General features: G+C 33.8%; 5 protein-coding genes across 6 annotated transcripts; 3 read left to right on the forward strand and 2 right to left on the reverse strand.

Moving 5' to 3' along the window:
* The first annotated feature begins 447 nt into the window (after positions 1–447).
* Positions 448–3,145, forward strand: LOC104755610 (methionine aminopeptidase 1B, chloroplastic). Of its 2 annotated transcripts, XR_762244.2 has the most exons (11): positions 448–683; positions 873–957; positions 1,061–1,298; positions 1,397–1,558; positions 1,653–1,694; positions 1,821–1,892; positions 1,994–2,073; positions 2,188–2,285; positions 2,479–2,526; positions 2,628–2,849; positions 2,949–3,145. XR_762244.2 is itself a non-coding variant. In XM_010478020.2 (10 exons), the coding sequence occupies exons 1-10, from the start codon at positions 542–544 to the stop codon at positions 2,771–2,773; spliced, it is 1,113 nt and encodes a 370-aa protein (XP_010476322.1). In that variant the 5' UTR covers positions 448–541; the 3' UTR covers positions 2,774–2,945. The 2 variants fall into 2 exon arrangements, 1 of the variants encoding a protein (XP_010476322.1); XM_010478020.2 differs by lacking the exon at positions 2,949–3,145 and having other exon boundaries at positions 2,628–2,945.
* An 836-nt stretch (positions 3,146–3,981) lies between these two features.
* LOC104755611 (allene oxide cyclase 4, chloroplastic) lies at positions 3,982–5,424 on the forward strand. Its single transcript, XM_010478022.3, has 2 exons — positions 3,982–4,497; positions 4,791–5,424. The coding sequence occupies exons 1-2, from the start codon at positions 4,263–4,265 to the stop codon at positions 5,318–5,320; spliced, it is 765 nt and encodes a 254-aa protein (XP_010476324.1). The 5' UTR covers positions 3,982–4,262; the 3' UTR covers positions 5,321–5,424.
* A 1,477-nt stretch (positions 5,425–6,901) lies between these two features.
* LOC104772247 (zinc finger protein WIP6) lies at positions 6,902–8,537 on the reverse strand. The gene is made up of 2 exons (XM_010496883.2): positions 8,122–8,537; positions 6,902–7,667 (listed from the first exon to the last, which is right to left on the reverse strand). The coding sequence occupies exons 1-2, from the start codon at positions 8,467–8,469 to the stop codon at positions 7,110–7,112; spliced, it is 906 nt and encodes a 301-aa protein (XP_010495185.2). The 5' UTR covers positions 8,470–8,537; the 3' UTR covers positions 6,902–7,109.
* A 5,511-nt stretch (positions 8,538–14,048) lies between these two features.
* LOC104755613 (transcription factor HRS1) lies at positions 14,049–16,048 on the forward strand. The gene is made up of 5 exons (XM_010478024.3): positions 14,049–14,390; positions 14,555–14,835; positions 14,968–15,169; positions 15,301–15,377; positions 15,532–16,048. The coding sequence occupies exons 1-5, from the start codon at positions 14,249–14,251 to the stop codon at positions 15,874–15,876; spliced, it is 1,047 nt and encodes a 348-aa protein (XP_010476326.1). The 5' UTR covers positions 14,049–14,248; the 3' UTR covers positions 15,877–16,048.
* A 2,446-nt stretch (positions 16,049–18,494) lies between these two features.
* LOC104755614 (uncharacterized) lies at positions 18,495–20,686 on the reverse strand. Its single transcript, XM_010478025.2, has 6 exons — positions 20,320–20,686; positions 20,021–20,176; positions 19,697–19,940; positions 19,442–19,608; positions 19,201–19,353; positions 18,495–19,003 (listed from the first exon to the last, which is right to left on the reverse strand). Exons 1-6 carry the CDS (start codon positions 20,362–20,364, stop codon positions 18,653–18,655), a joined length of 1,116 nt encoding a protein of 371 aa, XP_010476327.1. The 5' UTR covers positions 20,365–20,686; the 3' UTR covers positions 18,495–18,652.
* Positions 20,687–20,812: the final 126 nt, after the last annotated feature.

Genomic DNA, 20,812 nt, shown 5'->3' on the forward strand with positions numbered 1-20,812 from the left:
ACACGATCCACACGTAATTCAAGTTGCATTTGTATAGCAATACAGCAGTATCATTAGTGAAAAGGACTAGACTAGAATCCCTTATAAGTTTATAACCAACATCGTACTCCTTACTATTTCATCCTTAATTATTGCTTGTTGATATTTTTTAAATCCGTTTATATATATATATATACCAAAAGTTAATCATAACTAATTTAATCGTTTCTCTCAATACGTAATTTCGTTTAATTACAAGAACCATACATAATTGATAATTCTAATAAAATAGATGAAAACATAACAAATGCCTTAAAGAAAGAGGATATAGTCTTCACAAAAATATTTGTTTAGATGTTTTTCATGAGCCCTATATGGCCTAAAGTAGCCCATGTTTGATCGATCATATACGGGCCAAATGGGCTTAGTCCAGTAAATTATATCGAATAAAAATATCAAGAACCAATTATTATTATTATTTTTTAATATCATCAAGAAATATTAAAATTTATCGATTCGCTGCAAATTTTGATATTTTGGGTTTAACAGTGAAGTTGCGAAAATGGCGTCTTCGGCGGTATCTCTATCCAGTTTCTCGTCATCGGCGTCTTTGCAACTCTGTTCTTCCTTTAACGGCGACTACTTAGCGCCGTCGAGATGCTTTATCGGAGCTCCGGTCACTTCCTCTTCTTTATCACTCTCCGGTTTGTCACTTTACTTGTCACTGTTGTTTGCTTTCTGGGAACTATAGCTTCGTGCTTTATTAGAAGATAATGAGAATTTTTTTGGTTATCTGATTGGAAACATTGAAACTTTCTCAGTTTGTTCCAATTTGGAATGTTGTATAATTGAAGATGGTGTGTGAAGCTTATCTTCATTCTTATATCTTGCAGGTAAGAATAATTCATATTCTCAGAGAAAGTTCTATGTTTCTGCCAAGAAAGTTTCTGGTTTGGAAGAATCCCTTAGAATCAGAAGGTATCAAGAAAAAAAAAATCCAATCTTGATTGGATTCAAGATTATTCATTTCTAGGTCATAGAGCTAACAATACAATTTATTTGATTTACATTTTGATTGTAGAATGAGAGAGCTTGAAACCAAAACAAAAGTTAGGAGAAATCCACCTCTAAGACGTGGAAGAGTATCACCTCGTCTTCTTGTACCTGATCACATTCCAAGGCCTCCATATGTTGAGTCTGGTGTGTTACCTGATATATCAAGTGAGTTTCAGATTCCTGGTCCTGAAGGCATTGCGAAAATGAGAGCTGCTTGTGAGCTCGCTGCTCGGGTTTTAAACTATGCTGGAACTTTGGTTAAAGTAAGATTTTTTTTTATGTTCCTTGTTGGATGTCCTGATTCTTCTATATTATGCATATGTATATGGTCTGAGTTGTTTTTTTTATATTGGTTCTGCAGCCTTCTGTTACGACTAATGAAATCGACAAAGCTGTGCATGATATGATTATTGAAGCTGGTGCTTATCCTTCACCTCTTGGATATGGTGGATTTCCTAAAAGTGTGTGTACTTCAGTTAATGAGTGTATGTGTCATGGAATACCGGATTCTCGCCAGTTGCAGGTCTTCAAGTGTGCTTTTTTACTGCTTTATGCCGTGTAGCTTTTGAAGGAATTCATATGTTTTATCACTAACTAACTATTACCTTTTAATGCAGAGCGGGGATATCATAAACATCGATGTCACGGTTTACTTGGATGTAAGTTCATTTAGGCTTATTTCGTTAATCTGTAGACATTTTTACTTTCATTTTTGTTTGTTTTTTGACATATAAGTTGAAACATCATGTATGTAACACTTTTTGTGGGGTTTGAAACTTTAACAGGGTTACCATGGAGACACATCGAAAACTTTCTTCTGTGGAGAAGTCGATGAAGCTTTCAAACGACTTGTGAAGGTATTCTTTTTCTTCTTCACTGTCTTATCTCTACAAGTTCACAATAAATGGATTCTGTTTTAATATGCTAACTGTTTGTTGTTGGTTTATTGTTCTGTAAGGTTACGGAAGAATGCTTGGAGAAAGGTATTGCCGTTTGTAAAGAAGGAGCAAGCTTTAAGAAAATCGGGAAAAGAATCAGGTAGCAACCAAAATTTATTCTTGATTCAATATAACCGTGCAGAAATGTATTATTTGAAGACATTAACAATACTGCTAGACGAAAAACAGTCTCACGTGTTTCAATTTCCAACAGCGAGCATGCAGAAAAGTACGGCTACAATGTTGTGGAGCGGTTTGTTGGGCATGGTGTTGGACCAGTATTCCACTCCGAACCCCTTATATATCATTACCGTAAGTAATCTCTTTCTTAGCAAACTCACTCTGCAGCTTTTTTAATCTATAATGTAACCTGGGAGCATCAGTCAAAAACAATAGTTAGAGGCATATGCACATGGATAGCTCTGGCATCATGATTGTATCTGTAAATGCCACCACTTTCGTCAAGAGTTCGTCTTTGGTGGCTCATTTTCTATCAAATTTGCAGGAAATGATGAGCCTGGACTTATGGTTGAGGGACAAACTTTCACAATTGGTTAGCCATTTTTTTCTCCCTTCCATGTCATGGCTTTCTTTTGCTTGTTGATTAGTTGATTACTTGAATAAAGAAAAAACGATGAATACATTCTGTTGCAGAACCAATTCTTACGATTGGAACCACGAAATGTGTAACATGGCCAGACAACTGGAGTACTCTCACAGCAGATGGTGGCGTCGCTGCGCAGTTTGAGCATACCATTCTGATTACTAGAACTGGTTCAGAGATTCTTACCAAATGCTGAAACTATTCACATTGATCATTTCCATTTCACCTTAATTTCAGTCTCCTTTGAGGTCCACAGTTAAAGCATCCAAAAGGTGATCTTTACCTTCTGTGAGTTTCCCGGTATTTTTTATGTGTGTTACACAACACCAGTTGACTAAAAACTGAGGCACTTAATCCTTTCCTGATCACAGCTCAAGAGAGATAGTAGTAGAAGAAGTATGAACCAGACAGAGGCTGGTGTCTCTCATTTAAACAGCTATTTGCTCTCAACATACACTTTGTGGTTAGAAACACTTGAAAATTCCTTTTGGAATAAGCAACGACGATATGTTTCTTGACTGAAAATATAATTTCATGGGCAATATAAAAGTAAATGACCTTTAGAGCATAGAATCAAGGATCCGTTACATTAGTGAGAAGAATATTGTGAATATTAGGATTTAAGGGGATTGCATTATAAAATTTAACCGCATTTCCCACATGGTGCACTAATATAACAAAGTAATAGACGACAGCACAAACTCTTCCCCCTTGATTCAGATCTCAAGATTAGTTTTGATTTATAAAATTCCCCACATGTTCGATTAATTCCCCATAAGTTATCAGAGATGACTTTTTCGAGTGAGAATTAATTAGGTACCGACGAGCTTACCTGGGAAAAACAGAAACTTCGTGCTCTTGCACCTTTTGCAAATTTATCGGCACATATATTATCCTCTCGAGAAATATATATAATACTAAAATTAGCGAATCTATCTCTGAATCAATAAAATATTTTAATTCTGATGAAAAGATCGGTCAATCCTCGATATTATATGTCATCTTTAAGAGGCATGAACAATCCATAGGAAAAAGAGTTTTATCCAAATCCAATAACTCTGCATATAAAGGTGATAGGCTTCTGTACGATCTTTTTAGCCTTATGCAATGGCGGACCCACATAGAGCTTAGGAGGATCATCTAAGCTGGTAAAATGTTGAAATAATTAAAAAAAAATATACTTTTGTATGTAAAGTTGTGGAATTCCAGCAGTATGAATTCCAGCAGTATAGTTGGTCTTTCTTCAGCAAGTTGACCCCCAACCTAGGTTCGAACCTCCCATACTACATTCGTAGTTTCAATTTATCTAGCTTTAATTTTTTAATGACTTGAGTAAAAAAATTTCACTGGTCCGCCACTGCATGTACAGGATTTTATCACCGATAGTACACCCAATCGATGCCCACAATAATATATGACTTCGTTCTCTTTCTTACTTTATTGTTCTTGTTGAGAGTTGAACCAAACAAAAATAAATCCACTACAAAGCTGAGACCCACTTTCCAATCTTGACGACGCACATGTCTCCTCATCATTGATCAAATGCATAGTACAAGAAAAGCATATCCATTATTTTAAAAAGGAAGCTCATCACTTCATAACTTCAAAATAATAAAACACAAAACATCAGTTTCTCTTTGTATAAGTGTTTTAATTACAATCAATCAACCAACACAGGCAAGTCTATGATCATGGCTTCCTCTGCTGCTGCATCGATCTCTATGTTAACTCTGAAGAGCCTCTCTCGCAACCATCAATCTCACCAAACCTCTCTTCAAGGCTTCTCCAGATCTTTCAATAACCTAAGGATCTCATCTAACGGTCCAGTTTTCTCCCCACCATCAAGATCCACCACTTCCTCCACTAGAGGTTTCTTCAGAACCACTTGCAGCAGCAGCAGCACCGAGAACTCCAGACCAAGTAAGTACAACTTATGATCCAAGCAAATTTTAACTTTTGTTCACAATGAAAGTACTCATTTCATGTAGTATCAAATTTTAGTACCCACTTCATGAACTGAGCTCTTTTAAGGAATTGGAAACTTAAATTTTTGATCTTTATGATCTTGGGATCAAATTTGGAGTACCCATTCATGATTTAAGAGCATTTATGGGTACCCATTCTGTTAGAAACAAGAAACAAAAGAAGTGACCTTTATGCTCAAATCAAGAACCCATTTCCCAAAAACTGATTTTTACTTATCTTTTGGTCAGCTAAAGTTCAAGAACTGAACGTGTACGAGTTCAACGAAGGAGATAGAAACAGCCCAGCGGTTCTAAAACTCGGGAAAAAGCCAGATCAGCTTTGTCTCGGCGATCTTGTCCCTTTCACAAACAAACTCTACACAGGAGATCTCACGAAACGCATAGGAATCACCGCAGGTCTCTGCGTTTTGATCCAACACGTTTCAGAGAAGAAAGGTGATCGCTTTGAAGCTTCTTACAGCTTCTACTTCGGAGACTACGGTCACATCTCTGTTCAAGGTCCTTATCTCACTTACGAGGACACGTTTCTAGCCATCACTGGCGGCTCCGGCGTCTTTGAAGGAGCTTATGGACAGGTCAAACTTCGTCAGCTTGTGTATCCGACGAAGCTCTTTTACACTTTTTACTTGAAAGGTGTTGTCGCTGATTTGCCGGTGGAGCTTACCGGAAAACATGTTGAGCCGTCGAAGGATGTCAAACCGGCGGCTGAAGCTCAGGCGACTCAGCCCGGTGCCACCATCTCTAACTTTACTGATTGAAATTAATCAAATCATTGTGTGCGTCTTTGTCATGGATCTTTAATGGGCTGTTTCACTGTGTTAAAATTTTAATAATGGGCCTTTGTATTGGGCTTTTATGGGTATTAGTGTATTATATAGTTGCTACTTTTCGCGCGTGAACTCCACCTTCCGAGATTTTTATTAACTTTCTATATTTGGGAAGTTTGGCCTTTATAAGTCCGCGTAGCCTATTTTTGAGCTCAAACAGTCAAACTCATAAACGAATCTTTTCTACCGAATGCAATGTTTTGTACTTTTCACAATTTGAATTTGTTTTAAACATATAAATATACTGATGCACACCTTTTAAATATATTAATCGATTTCGTATTAGTATGACAAACTTATTTGTGTTAGTTAAGGACTTTGCTAGACGAGATTAATTAGTCTTATCTTTTACAATCTTTGTACTATAATACTTGTTTGAATTTATCCATAGACTTTGGACATAAACTTTGTACTTTAGTGAAATCATATTGAATGAAGTATCAGTCCAACACTCCTTCAATATTCATCAGTTTGCAATTTCCAAAATGACATTTATTACAACTCCCGTACCTTCGAGGACCAAACTATTCAAAGTTTCAAACGAAACATTTACTCAGATAATTTATTTGTATTCGAATCGAGACATTTGAAATATGGCAAGTAGTCTGACAGTATATCAAACTATTTGGCTATCTTAGCTCACGTAGAGTTCAAAGTTTATACTCCTTACTTCCAATTTATAATAAACGCTAGCTGTTATAAGATTTTGTTTTTCATATACTGATATACAACATGCCGTTTTGTATTTTTTAATGCAAAAATAAAATTTCAATGATTAATCATCTTTTGTTTTGGTTTAAAATTTAGTGCGATATTTTGACAACACATTTTCAGAGTTAATGCTACCTTCTTTTTTTTTTGACAGCAAGAATTAGGTGCTACTTGAATATATATAAGTGTGTATTTTCTTGAATTTTAACGTATATATTGAAATTAAAATAAAAGAAAAATAATTAAAGATCGAGAAGAGAGATAGAGAGAGTGGCAGAGAAACTGAAGTAACCTAAGAGTTGTGAAATTTCTCTCTCCAAGTGTAAGATAGAGTGATAGACAAATGTGTGTAACGTTAGACATCACTACATAAAGTGACAACAGACAGTTTCTGTCTTTGGATAAATCGAACTGCCACTTTCGACAATTTAATTACCATTATATTTTACCTCCATTATTTATCACCAGAGATGCGCTCTTTAGTATTCACTATTCAGTACTGACTACATCATTTTTTCCCTAATTTTTACCTCCCTAATTTGTCATTTTGTGAATTCCACAATTCTTGACACTAAATGTGTGTGAGTGTGTTAATAATGATCTTTGGTCTCCATCAATGATGCTAAATTCAAGGCTAGATGACACCATTGATCTTCAGTTCATTAAAAGCATATTGTCGGACCTTGATCTTAGATCTCCCGTTTACAATGAAAAAATGCATTAAATTACACAACTAATTGACTAATTTAGTTTTTTTTTTTTTTGGGGTGAGAATATTTACTAAAAATGCAGGAATTGTTTGTTGGAGACAAGGTTAGAAGCACTTGTATAATCCAAAGCCACCACTACATATATTTTCCGAACTTATAATAGAAAGGGTACTTAAAAATTCACTAGCTAACTTGAGTACGTGACTAAGAGGTACATATCAAACACAAGTACACAACCCACGTAGATAAACCCTAATAACACCCATCAATCGTTAAAATGCGTAAAATGGGCCATTTTATTAGTAATGGTCATCAGAAATCTGACCATAACGACGAAACTGTTCATATCTAATCCCATAGCTCTTCTCTCCATGAACATTTTCTTCATGAGCATCTTCTTCTTCTTCATCATCTTCTTCCTCTTCTTCCTCCTCCTCCTCATCTTCCTCTGCGTCTCCAATAGATACAACACGGTCACCTATAGTATGAGCCGCATGACCATCACCGAAAGCCCTGACGTGATCCTTAAGTGACCTCTTATGCTTAAAATCTGACCCACAAACGCAAAACCACAACTTCCCACAATTCTTCTCATGCGTTCTCCAGTCGCCTCTCACAGCAAACGTTTTCTCACACTTCTTGCGGCAACGAAAAGGTTTTGCTCCGTGCTTCCGCTTGTAATGCGTTTGAAGCGTTCTAAAGTCTTTGAGAGGCTTCGATCTTGGATGGTCTATGTTGTTCTTGCAACCTTCTGCACAACAGTAACATGGCAGCCTTAGTATCGAAGATGACGACTTCGTCCCTCGCAGCGACTCTGGACCCTTTCGATATTGCGAACCATGACCCCACATATGCATCTACATATTTTTTAAAAACATTATACAAAATATTTTAGTTTAATGTAACTTGGCTATCTCATTTTCACGTTAAATTTACATATCATGAACACTTTTACTTAGTTTTAAACGTGATTGCAAATACTAAATATTTTCTAGGCGATGAATATTTTATAACACGAAAATGACATAGATATGATTTTCACAATAGTAATGCAGATAATATGAGAGTTCTTTCGATTGGTACCCATGAAACACAAAGGGTTATTGTAGATTGGAAGTTTATTCAACGATTTTTTAACTGAAAATTTGATTAATACAAATACACATATTTTTATAACAATATATACTAAATCAGCTAGCAACATATATAATCATATTATTTATGTAGATAATATCATAATAATTAACGTGGAAGTAAAGGGAAAGTGAAATCAAGAAAACTTCCTGTGATGATAAGTAAATCATTTCAAACCTGCATGTTGTTGAAGCGGTTGAAAGTTTTGTTACAGACAGAACAAGAGAACTGAGTGGGACCGACAAGGATCTGAGAAAGCGTAGGGATCCAATACTGTCCCTGCCTCGCCGTGCCGTCTTGATTGTTTCCACCGGTAAGGATGTCTTTGTCGGAATTTGGAGGACCGATATGAAGAGCAACGGTGACGCCACTAGGGTTTGTTGATGGGAGATCAAACTCATGGTTAAAAGAAGGTTTAGTGCTGGTGGGTTTGTTATGGTTAGGGTACTGTTGGCCAGGAGGTCCAAGGCTGAGGACGACGGAGTCTTCGTCGCCGGAGATGCAATATTGATTATTGTTATACATTGATGAGGAGAGAGAGAGATGCGAGAGAAATGGGGTTTTGAGGAAATGGAGGAGAAAGACAATGGAGGCTGGACGAACTGGTAACTAATAAATGAGTCTTTTATTTTGTACTTGCTTCAGCTTTTATTTCCTCGTAAATTTACGTGTTACGAGTGACAAACCCATGTCTGGTTCCAAATATCTATATATCTGTTCATTATTTAGTTGCAGTACGTTTGGATGCTACTTTATATTTCTTTGAATATGAATCGATATTAGAAACTCTTTTTTTATATTTTCTTTCCTTTTCTTTGTTCCCTACTCTTGATCTTAACACACGAAAAACTTATTATAAGTTATAATAGATGATTTCAGGCTAATTCTCGATAACGAAAACTTATTTACAAAGGTTTTCCATTAATATTATATGAAATCTTATGCATGTATATATTTTTTTCTATTATTTTTTTTTTGATGCTTTATCATCATATACTACTAGATAAAATTCAGTTTTTTGACATAAATGTTTTTGATAAAACCAAATAAGAATGACATATAAAGTTGACGTGGGCATCTGTCATTATTAGCAAAGAATGTACTATTCACTTGGAACTCGCTCTCCTTTCTAGGATCTCAAAACCATTCTTTGTTTCACGACTTCTCTCTTTCAATTTATTGTGATGTATAATTTTATAATATTGGAATTTGTAATATATCTGAGTGATCATTTACTCTCCTCACAAACCATAAGAAAAGGTGAGAGTACACTCTGATACAAAAGAAAAGCAATAGACATGGAGAAACGTGGCGTTAACTGTAGATGCGAAAGCTTCTCTCTCTCTCCACTTTCATCATCTGAATTCTGCACAACTTACTGAGATAGTGATAGTCTCAGTGATGATGATATTATTAAAGTTCCCATTTTTTTTTTTTAATAAATCTTTGCTGCCAAAAGTTACCCATAATCTATTTTCAGACTTTTTACTTTAGTTTAAAATCTTAGGAGAGTGGGGGAGTTTGCTTATTTGGTTGTTAATGGAATTGGAATGTAAAAGTTGGACGAAAGTGTACATTTTGCTTTGCTTCAATTGATCAATTCTATAATTAATTAATGCTAAAGGCATATGGTTTTAGGTTTTTCTCTTTGAAAGAGCTTTCCGGTTATTTTTTGGATATCTAGACTAGTTTTGCTCGTAAAACTAAAATATAGAAATCGCATGCTTCAATCAAAGATACCTTTCTGAAAATATTCGACCGGCTTTCCTATATCATTAAAAATTTGAATGTTTTAGGTCAAGTTAGTTCCTATTTTGGATTTTAGAAAACGTATAGGTTTCTCTCTTCTAATTTCAGTTTTGAATCTCCAGTTACACTGTCAAAATCTACATAAAAATATTAATTCTATAAAATCTAAAAATAACCAGGATTACTTCATATTGGAACATAGCATATTTTAGGAAAGAAATTCATACCTAAAATTTTAAACGGTCTCTCCTATATAAAGTTGTTAACAAAAATGGAGAGTTAGGTCATATGCAACTAGTTTTTGGATTTAAGACTATTCATTAGACACGTACGGTATTTTTTAAAAGTTAAGGCTAAATCAACCGGACTTGCATCAACATTTGAGTTTGGAAAATTATGGATTGGATCGAAGAACTTATATATGGACCCGTTCTAATATGTTGCTTTCCCCTTCTATAAATCTTCCTATGATATTGGGATTCTCAAATGCGAGTATTTTTTTTTGTTAATTATCGAATTATGCTACTAGATCGAAACAATTGGATTCGCAACCACTTATGCGGTTTTTAAACTTTTGCCACATGAATGAATAGAACTAGATTATAAATAATATGATCGTTAACTGTAGGTGACTGTTTAAACAGAATCTTTGAGCCTCAAGTAGTGCTTTATATTAGTCCACGAGGCTTTGAACCGAGGTACTTTCTATTTTGATTAGACATATCGAAAGAAACCTTAAAACAATGTCGTAGAGAGAGAAAAATAAGTTAGCAAAGAAACACACAAACATATATTATATGAAATCTTGGTCCGATCAAAGTTTTTCATTGTTTTGGATGATTGAAGCAGTTAGATTCTGAAGCTTTAAAGGGTCCGAAGAAGAAGAGCACAAAATAGTACGACTGAACCAAAACTGTAGCTCCCTCATCTCCTATGTCTCTCTGCTCTGTCACATTATATTTATTTTTATCTATTTATTCTATTGTTTTGTTTATAAGAGTATTTATTTATTCTATTGTTCTATCAGTATCTTACTATATATATTTTTTTTGTATTTAAATGCAATTTCGTGGATGAACACATGAAAGCAATTTGTCAAAGTTTCCTTTTCATTCGTCTTGTAAGTACTCACATAGTCACATAACTCACAACTCTTCTTTCCCTAATCCCGACATTTTCTTACTCTTTTCACTCCTTTTTTTGGGTCTAAAAAACAATTTCATGTGTCATAAGAAAATGAGTATCTATCTACTAGTGTAATTTTGTCGGATACTCGAGTGAGAAAATAAATTGTAAATTTGGTGTCGTGTCTGAAAATATTCACGTCCCGACAATTTATTTGATTTTTTTCTTTGTCACATTCGAAACTTTAAAGAAGCTAAAGTGTATACGTACAATCGCAGAAGTCTTAGATATTGTGAAAAGGCCGAAAATAAACTGGCAGGTCCTTAGTTCACAATAAATAAACTATGGGCCTATAGGTATATAGGGCTTGAAAATGATAAGCCTCCGGTAGTGGTGTAAAGACGGATTGAGTCGTTTTATCGATGTGTTCGATCGAACGTGGTTTGATGTGAGCTTTTTTGCTATAACTGTGATCTGTGAATATTAATGACCTCTCGAGTGTCTGAGGAGACAATTAGAAGCCAATTAGGGACAACTGGAAGGCAATTAAAGGGTAGATTAGATAAGGCAATTAAAGGGTAGATTAGATACATATACAGTGTGCCAACTCATTCAAATTTGCGATCTAATCAACGACCAATTGACTGAATAATCACCGAATTATATCATTCAAAGTCACAGCTAGCTAGATTATTCTCAATATTTCCCTTATCTGTTTTAATTATTTTAATTTTCTAAACAGTAAAAACGCTAATATATAAAGTTACTAAGTTCAAATCAATGAGAATCACGTTTTCGAAATGTCACACAATAACATAGTACTCACATGAATATATTTTTCAATATATGTATATAATATGTACAAGTGAAGAATATATATTATTTTATTATTAAAAACAAAGAATATTATTGGTGATAATTAATTTCTGACGACCATTTGTTTAACCAAATGGTATCCCTATATAAGTTGGAGTTCGATTATTTTAATAAATACCAGAACATGCATACACATTAGTATTTTTTTTTGGTCGAGAAGAAACCATTACTAGATATAGAGTACAAAGTCATAGCTCGCATATTATTTAACATTTCATGCATCCAAAAAAATCCATGCATCAAGGTCAAACCGAATTAGATTTTAATTTCCATCCTTCTTCATGTCAATGACGATAAAAACAACATTTATTAGTACCGTCCAATTTGCGTTAAGATCTGACTAATTGAACAGTCCAAAATGCATTAGAAGTATTTTTAAATTAAAATTTGTACTTATAATATACATATACTTAATTTGTGATCACCACTCGGTTTAGAAGCGCACCATTCTTCAACGACAACTTCTATTCTATCAGACATATAGAAATTTTAAAACAGTTTACGCATCATTTTATTTGTTTTGGGTGGCAATTAGCATTGCGCTGATTAATATACAGTCTTTAGACATAGTTTTGTTTTAAAGCGTTTTTGTCCATGAAAAGAAACATAAAACTCTTCCCATAATTGCAGCATCTCCAGCTTTATCTCCGTAATTATGTTCTAATATTCGAGAGAATCTTTTATTTTTAAAACAATTTTCATCAATTTCAAGCTAGTCATATTTAATGATCAGGATTAAAGAAGCTAAGTCATATTTACGGAATCAAGTACTTGCTTTATTTTTTTTGTTCGTTTCTTATCTATGATTTTATTATTTTTCCTGTTATTAATGTCCTATTTTAATACAGTATTTTAAAAAGTCGAATACTGTATTTATAAAAGTGGAGTACTATTTAACATAATCATTAAACGTCTAATGTATTTTTTTGAAAACGACGACCGCTCTTTACTTTTTATTTGTAGAAAAGTACAATTCTTTTGGCGACAAGATAGTATATTAGATCGGTTTAGAAAATACTTAAGTATTTATTGATTGTGAAAGGCATTGGCAAACCATTATCTTGGAAAGTTGGAATGAGGCACGAGGATCTTTGATAGTACAGTCCAACACGTTATGTTTTTCATGTTTTACTTGGCAATAATTAGAATACAAGTAATGTTACCGGCCAAAACTTAAAGATATTGACACATACTACAAGATATCTACAATTATACACACTATGTAATTATTATATACGGGTACGGATAATTCAATAGAACTTAATCAACAAAGTCAAGATTCTGTGACATTTCAATTCTTTGAAAAAAATATGTGAATCCTAATGGATAAAGGGCTAAAAAAAAGTGAGGATAGAAAAGAAAAAAAAATTTGAAATGAAGGTTTTATCTTTGTATGGCTTTTTCTCCTTCTTCCTTGTTTTGGCCTCTTCATTAGGAGACATTTGGCTTTTGAGTTTGGCATCATTTAGTAGTGATCACTTTTCCTTTAACATAATTTAAATCTCATCATATGATGATGATATTGTAATAAGGGCAAACGTGAAATTATTAACTAATATATAGCTAATTCATGCTTGTCTAACTAGGACTATACTATAAGCCCGATCATAATCAGAATTATAGTTACTATTAGCGATGAAATATATATTTAGATTTTATAAAACATAAATCATTTACATGGGAAGATTTTAGTCAATCGTTTAAATGTTTACTTTTGCAGTCTTTTTTCACCGAAATTTGATTGATTTTTAAATTTAACTGATTTTTTTTGGGCAAACAAATTTAATTGATTATGGATGGAGTCTTATCGATCTGAATTATGTAATCAAAATAAAAATGCAAATCTCACCACCAAATGGATGAAGTGTAAGGACAATTAATTAAGAAAGAAATATTCTCAAACGGTTTATGTGTAAATTTTATTCTCTCGTTTGAAAAACTAAGCCTTCTAATTTGCATTTATGGTAAAGCTTGTCTTATTAGATACGGTAATATCCACGCAGTGATAAAAGAATAAATCCAGTCACTAATCTAACCCGAAGTTAATGTAACATTAAATATATTAATCTCACCATCATAACCCACCAATCACATAGTAAATGGATTAGATATATAGACCAATATGTATTGACTGCATAAAACTAATTAATAAGTATCTATCTTTTTTTTTTGTCTTATACTACTAAGTAGTATCCTGTTGATACATGATTAATAAATTACCTAACAAAGAATCACATTGGCGAATATTCACCACTCCTTATCTACTACTAGCCACAAAGACATATAATCAAATTGGTTACGTTTCTCTATAAACACACACACATATATATATGAATATATACATAACACAAATCAAGGTGTATAAATATAAAATTATGAAACGCAAGATTCGTCTTGTAACGCGACGGGCCGACTTATGCATTTTTTTAATCTCTCAAAATACTGATCCTAGCTAGAGGCCTTATATATATAGAGAGAGAGCCATATATATGTATTGATCCATCTCTCTAAGCAAACCAAATCTCAAATAAAAAGGTGGATTAATTAGTCCATCATGATAAAGAATTTAAGCAATATGGATTACAATCAGAAACGGGAGAGATGTGGGCAATACATCGAAGCCCTTGAAGAAGAACGTCGCAAGATTCATGTTTTCCAACGTGAACTTCCTCTTTGCTTAGACCTTGTTACTCAAGGTATGTACAAATATAGAAATGTATTTATCTATCTATAAAACATATATTTACTACATGGAATCCAAAATTTGTGATCTTTATGAATTATATGAAAATTACAACATACATGTAAAAATCCTAGTATCTATTAATAACATTTTAATACTTACTTATCATTTCTTTAGCGATCGAGGCATGTAAGAGGGAGATGCCGGAGATGACGACGGAGAATGTGTATGGACAACCAGAGTGCTCGGAGCAGACGACCGGAGAATGTGGCCCCGTCTTGGAGCAGTTTTTAACCATTAAAGACTCATCTACATCCAACGAAGAAGAAGACGAAGAATTGGACGATGAGCACGGAAATCACGATCCGGACAATGATTCGGAGGACAAGAACACGAAATCTGATTGGCTTAAGTCTGTTCAACTTTGGAATCAACCAGACCCTCTTCTTCCAAAAGAGGTAATATAATAATCTTAATTATGTCTTATGAGTATGCAATGCCATCGTAGCTAATTAACATGCAAGGCGCATAAATTTCTTGGTTCATATCTCGTAGACTAAACGTTCTAATGTTTGTTATTTGCGTTTCAGGAACGGTTGCAACAAGAGATGATGGAGACAGTGAAAAGAGATCATGAGAATATGAGAAAAGACCCGATGGTAAACGGTGGCGAAGGAAGGAAGAGAGAGGCGGAGAAAGACGTAGGAGGAGGGAGAAAGCAAAGAAGGTGTTGGTCGTCGCAATTGCATAGACGCTTCTTGAACGCTCTTCAACACTTAGGTGGACCTCATGGTGAGTTTTTTGATATATTTTATATGAGTTAATTTTGATTTTCTACCGATTTGAATAAAAAAAATCTGTTACCTAGCTAGGGTTTATGAGATTTTAATTAGTATATTGATTTTGGTAAATGAATTTTGCAGTAGCCACGCCAAAGCAAATCAGAGAGTTAATGAAAATTGATGGATTAACCAATGATGAAGTTAAAAGCCATTTACAGGTAACTACAATAAGCTCATGCATTTTTTCGTTCTATATAATTGAATACAGATATAGGAAAAAGAACAAACAATGGTTAGTTTTACAATTGTCAATTGTTATTCTATACAAATATAATGTTAATTAATCTTTTTTTTTTTTGGGATATATAATAGAAATATAGACTTCATACAAGAAGACCACGCCAAACAGTCCCTAACAACGAAAACTCTCAAACGCAACATTTCGTAGTCGTCGGAGGTTTATGGGTACCACAACCGGACTACTCTACGGGCAAGACCACCGGAGGAGTCACCACCAGCAGTACTACCACCACCACCGGGATCTATGGAGCCATGGCCGCACCGCCACCACCACAGTGGCCTAGCCATTCCAATTTTAGACCGTCGATTATTGCGGAAGAAGGATCCGGAAGTCATAGTGAAGAGGTGGTGGTGGTCAGGTGTAGCTCCCCGGCGATGTCTTCTTCTACCCGTAATCATTACGTCAAGAACCATTAATTTGTTTTTACTGTCTCTAATGTTTTTGGGTCGTCATTTAATACTATTATTATTTTGTTTTGTTCACTCCATGTTAGAATTTGATACCGTGATTAAAGTGTATAGAGTTTTGCACCGAACCAATCTTTAGGATTCATTCCATATTTATTTTGCAGTTAGTTTTCATCTTATTCTTACCGTTGTTATATCCGATCATTTGTCAACATTGTTGACTTCTTGTAATAATGAATTTCTTTATACTACGTTCATATGTGAAGTAAAATACGAGGGTTTGTTTTACTTTTATCACATTAGGTTATGATATTTAACACTAATTAATTGATAAATTTCCATTTTACAAAAAACGGATCTAACTATTTCAACAATAGCAAAGTAATAGTATATTTTATTGTGGCTGCTGTTCTCGCAGACTCGCACTAAGAAAAAAATTATATAAATGATCCAGAATATATGCTGATATTAGATCGCATTTGATATATGTCTATATACATATGAAAAATAATGTATGTATACAGCTAGTATGAACATGGCGGCCAGAGTCGAGCAAAAAGGATCTTCTTCACCACATAGTATATACTAAATATTTGTCGACCATATTATAAAAAGGATGCACACAACCACATGATAACAAAAAATGATTTGATTACATTACAATAAGACCCGGAGTAGAAGTTATTGGAATTGGTTGCATTCATGGGACGAATATGCTCGAATCCGAAAAAGCATAACTTGCCATAAGTATAATCTTACGAATTTTTTATTGTCGTCTCTTAATATATAATTTTGATTCTCATTCATACAAAATTTGCACGTTAGCTGCAAGGTCCTTGTCGTAGAGTATATTCTCTGCCTTTGGTTGAGAGAAGACTTTTTATTCATTATGTAGATAGGGTTAGGTCACTTAATATATTTGCAAATTTGGACAGTATCTCTAAGAATCTTGAATTAATCTAAAGATTCTTTTAATCAAATTGTTTAGCAGCCGTACAGGTCCTACCATTAGGTTCGCCATTCCAGGTGGCTCTATATGCTATGTGGCCTTTTTAAGAAACTTGTGTCTCTATCAGATTATTGGTGTGGGCAATATAATAGTTCCTCTAAGATGTCTACTAAATATAGTTTTAAACGAGGTTTTTGATAACAAATAGTAATACCTACTCAATAGAATATTTTATGCTCTATTTTTTTTTCAATTTGCAGATTTTTCAAACCCACTTATACGATGGTTTCGTTTTCAAGATCGGATCAACCTGGCTAGTCATTCCATGTGCAGAATAAACAAACAAAGTAATATAATTATTTAAGTATTTTACTTTTGAAATATAATACGATATATAAACAGAGTGTTTTGACGATAGATCCAAATGACCAGGAACAGGATTAGGATTCATTAGGTATAAGTTTTAAAATAATTAGGGATATGCTAAGCTTTAAGCATGAGTTAAGGTGGCCTTTCACACAAGTTAAAGGACATAATGGCTCCTGATTATATAAAAGAACAGTAATTATATGACTAAAACAAGGGAAAATACAAATAAATATAATTCATTAACAGAGTTGAATACTTTTATTGGTCTATCTCTAACACTAAAAAAATCAGATACATGGGATATTCGAATTGACCTAATTAAGTCGTTCTATTAAACTAATAAGAAGAGTATAAATTCAAATACGGCCTTACCTTTATCAATTATTACCTTCTGTACTACACATACATGTCTTAAGTACGTGCTAATCTTGTTTTAATCCTTACCAAAATAATGTTTGACATTGTGAAATCAATCTTGTTTTAATCCTTACCAAAGTGGTTGACTTTGTGAAATTAATCTTTGACTTTATAATATGAAAGCTTTGGAATATTATCTGTGACTTGTAGTTGTAGTAGTAAATAGATAGAAACACGGAAAAAAAAAATATTTGAGAATGTTTTAAAATAGTGAGATAATTATAAATTAAACGATATGCACTGTCATCACATCTACAGATACGAGTTATTTACAGATATATAGTTTCAAACAATCTAATATCTGTTTATTTATTTGAAGGTCATATTCATTACCTTAAGATATCAAAATTAGTTACTGGTTCTGACTTCAACATTTGTCTAAGTTTTGGGCTTAACGAGCCAATGAGCCAATCTGAGTTTGGGCTAATCCTATCTTCTTCTTTTTTGGACAAACCGGCTAATCCTCTAGTACCTAATGTTAAATGTTTTTTTTTGAAAATTTTGAACCAAAGATGAAAATATACTTTCAACTACAAAATACCAAATCTGCATTCCTTTTCTTCCTACTTAACCCAAGTTTAGAAAATAAAATGTTTCAAAAATATTTTTTTGTTTATGTTTTTTTTTTCTAGGCATTTTTAGTTAGTAATTGCCGATGAACTGTAAACTTCAAGAAAAAAATACATGAATACTATTAGTTTAAAGCTAGAGAAAATTGTTAAGCACAAGAAATGATGCAATTATAATCAACTATTGTTTTATATGTGTGAAAATTGGAAAAATTAGGAACATAGGGAGAATAAGATATAATATGCATTTTTTTTTATATGTGACGGTTTCATTTTGATTAATAGTGTAACCATTATGTAAAAGTTAAGGAAAAGAATCAAGATTTTGTAAAACAGAGTATATTATTGCACAATCAGATAGCTTTAATCCAATGGCAAAGAATTGTATCAACCTATATCACAACACCTTAATCTCTTCTCCAAACTCAAACGTTAACCAAACAAAAAAAAACTATCATACAGTTGGGTGAATCTTATTCTTCTACGACTTGATTCGAAGTTCTTGTTCCAATCTAGTGGGAGTGTAAGCAATGAGTTCAACAATCTTTCTACCTTCTGGATAAGGTATCTCAATATTAATTGGAATCTTCTGTAAGATCATTGAATCGTTTAACTTCTCATACTTGGTCATGGTTTTAGTCACTTCCTCTCTCTCTTTCTTGAATATAGATATCCACGTGTCGTCTTTCCACGGCGTACTCTTCTTCACGGCCGCTAAGGCTCGCCTGAGCACCCCAATCGCGTCACCTATTCTATCTTCGGATTCCAGCACTTCCGCTAAGTATTTTTGGCTCTTTAGCTCGTGGAAAGCTCCCAGAGTTGATACATATTCCTACACGATCAATCAATATAATCAATCATCAAGTAGTAGAGATTTGTTGCTTCATCTAGCTTCTATGTAAAATCTAAAGCAAAGTTAAACGTTTTACATTCAAGAAACAGAGGATTAAGGCATTTGAGTGAACCAAGAACACCAACTAGATGAGCTACAGACCAAGATAAATAAATTTTTACAGATACGTGACTTACAAGAAAGCGGGTGGATAGGTCTTTAAAGTCTCCGTTAGCTCTAGATGACAAATGAGCATAGGCTTCAGAAAGCAATTGAGAAACTCCAAAATGAAGTTTTGACAATAGGCTTGCGCTTGTGCCGCTCTCTTCAGCGTTCTTTGTAGTTACAGCCTATTTAAAAACAATATGTCTCACTCTATTAGCATCATCAAGAAAATATATATATATGAAGCCACCAAGAGTGGTAAAAGCCACTAACCTGACCTTCAGCTAAACAGAGGAGACTCAAAGAAGAGCAAAGGGGAGGAGTTAGTTCTGGAAGCTTCCCTGGAGGAACACAATTTTTTAAAGAAGGAAGAATCTCTTGAGACAGATGATGGAATACTCCAGATGCTTCCCGGTACACTGTTACCGAATCCTTGTACTCTATTTGTAATCAGGAGCAAGATAACGATGGAGTTAATGAAAAGTAAGTATATGGAAGCAACTAAAAAAAAAAAAAGAGAGACTAAACTTGTAGTGGATCCTAGTTCCATTGCTCTCTCGCGAAGCTTAACTGCGAAAACGAAAGTAACCATTGCGAGCTCGAACATGATGTTATCGACTTGGAAAAATTTAGGACATGTACGCTGAATCAAAGTCTGAGAGATCAATCCACTACTCCATTTTATCTTAAGATTCGATACCCTTTTAATGTTATCGGCGTAACGCACCAAGTTAAGGAGTACCGGAAGGTATTTTCGAAGTTTTTGAATATCCTGAATAATCCAAAAACAATCTCTAAGCAACAAACGAAAAGTTTAAAAAGCTTACAAAATAAAATTGGTTTATAAGTTACCTGGTCGCAATGAGAAGCTCCTCCGTAGATGACTCTAGAAGCTGCAGAAGTGGTTTTGTTTACAAATTCTTCGACTGCTTTACGCCTACCACTTAACTCTCTAAATTCTCCTAGTGTAATCGCACTAGAAGTTTGTAACGTGTTCTGGAACAAAATCTGTGAGGTATAAACAATATCACAAAAGTAATGAAGAACGCTACAAAACTATTCAAAATCACAAATTATACTAAAACCCTAACATCAGAATGTGGAATCCGAATCGTTTATAGAGATATCGACAAACAGAATCAAAAGGTTACCTCTTTAGTTTTTGGTTCTGGAATTAGGTACTTCATCATCGTCATCCTTCTTCTCTCCCAAACACTTGATTACGTAACTAATACGCCAGAACGATAAACAGCATAAATAAACATAACCGAGAGAAACAGGAGAAACTAAACTCTAATTTTGTTGTTGTTTATATAATAAACTCAGAAAACGCAATTCCTGTGAGTTTTAGGATTATATTTTTTTTTATATAAAGATATTCAGATATATTTGTATTTTGTAGTTTCCTTATCCTATTGTAGGTAAAAAAAAAAAATCAAATAGAAATATTTATTAGGAAATTTCTTAAGAGGTGAGAAATCATTAACAAAAATGCAATAAAATCGAAGTGAAAACGTCAATAAGAAAACCTTTGATCCAAACATATAAATATATATATTTGAACTTTTCGAGGGAGTTTCAGATTGCTTCCTAGGTCAATTAAGTGATTGTGTTTCCTTGTACGACAAGGTTTTGACTTTTGAT

This window comes from Camelina sativa, chromosome 17 (genome assembly GCF_030686135.1).
Source record: "Camelina sativa cultivar CO46 ecotype springtype chromosome 17, ASM3068613v1".
In the NCBI taxonomy this organism is placed as follows: Eukaryota; Viridiplantae; Streptophyta; class Magnoliopsida; order Brassicales; family Brassicaceae; genus Camelina; species Camelina sativa.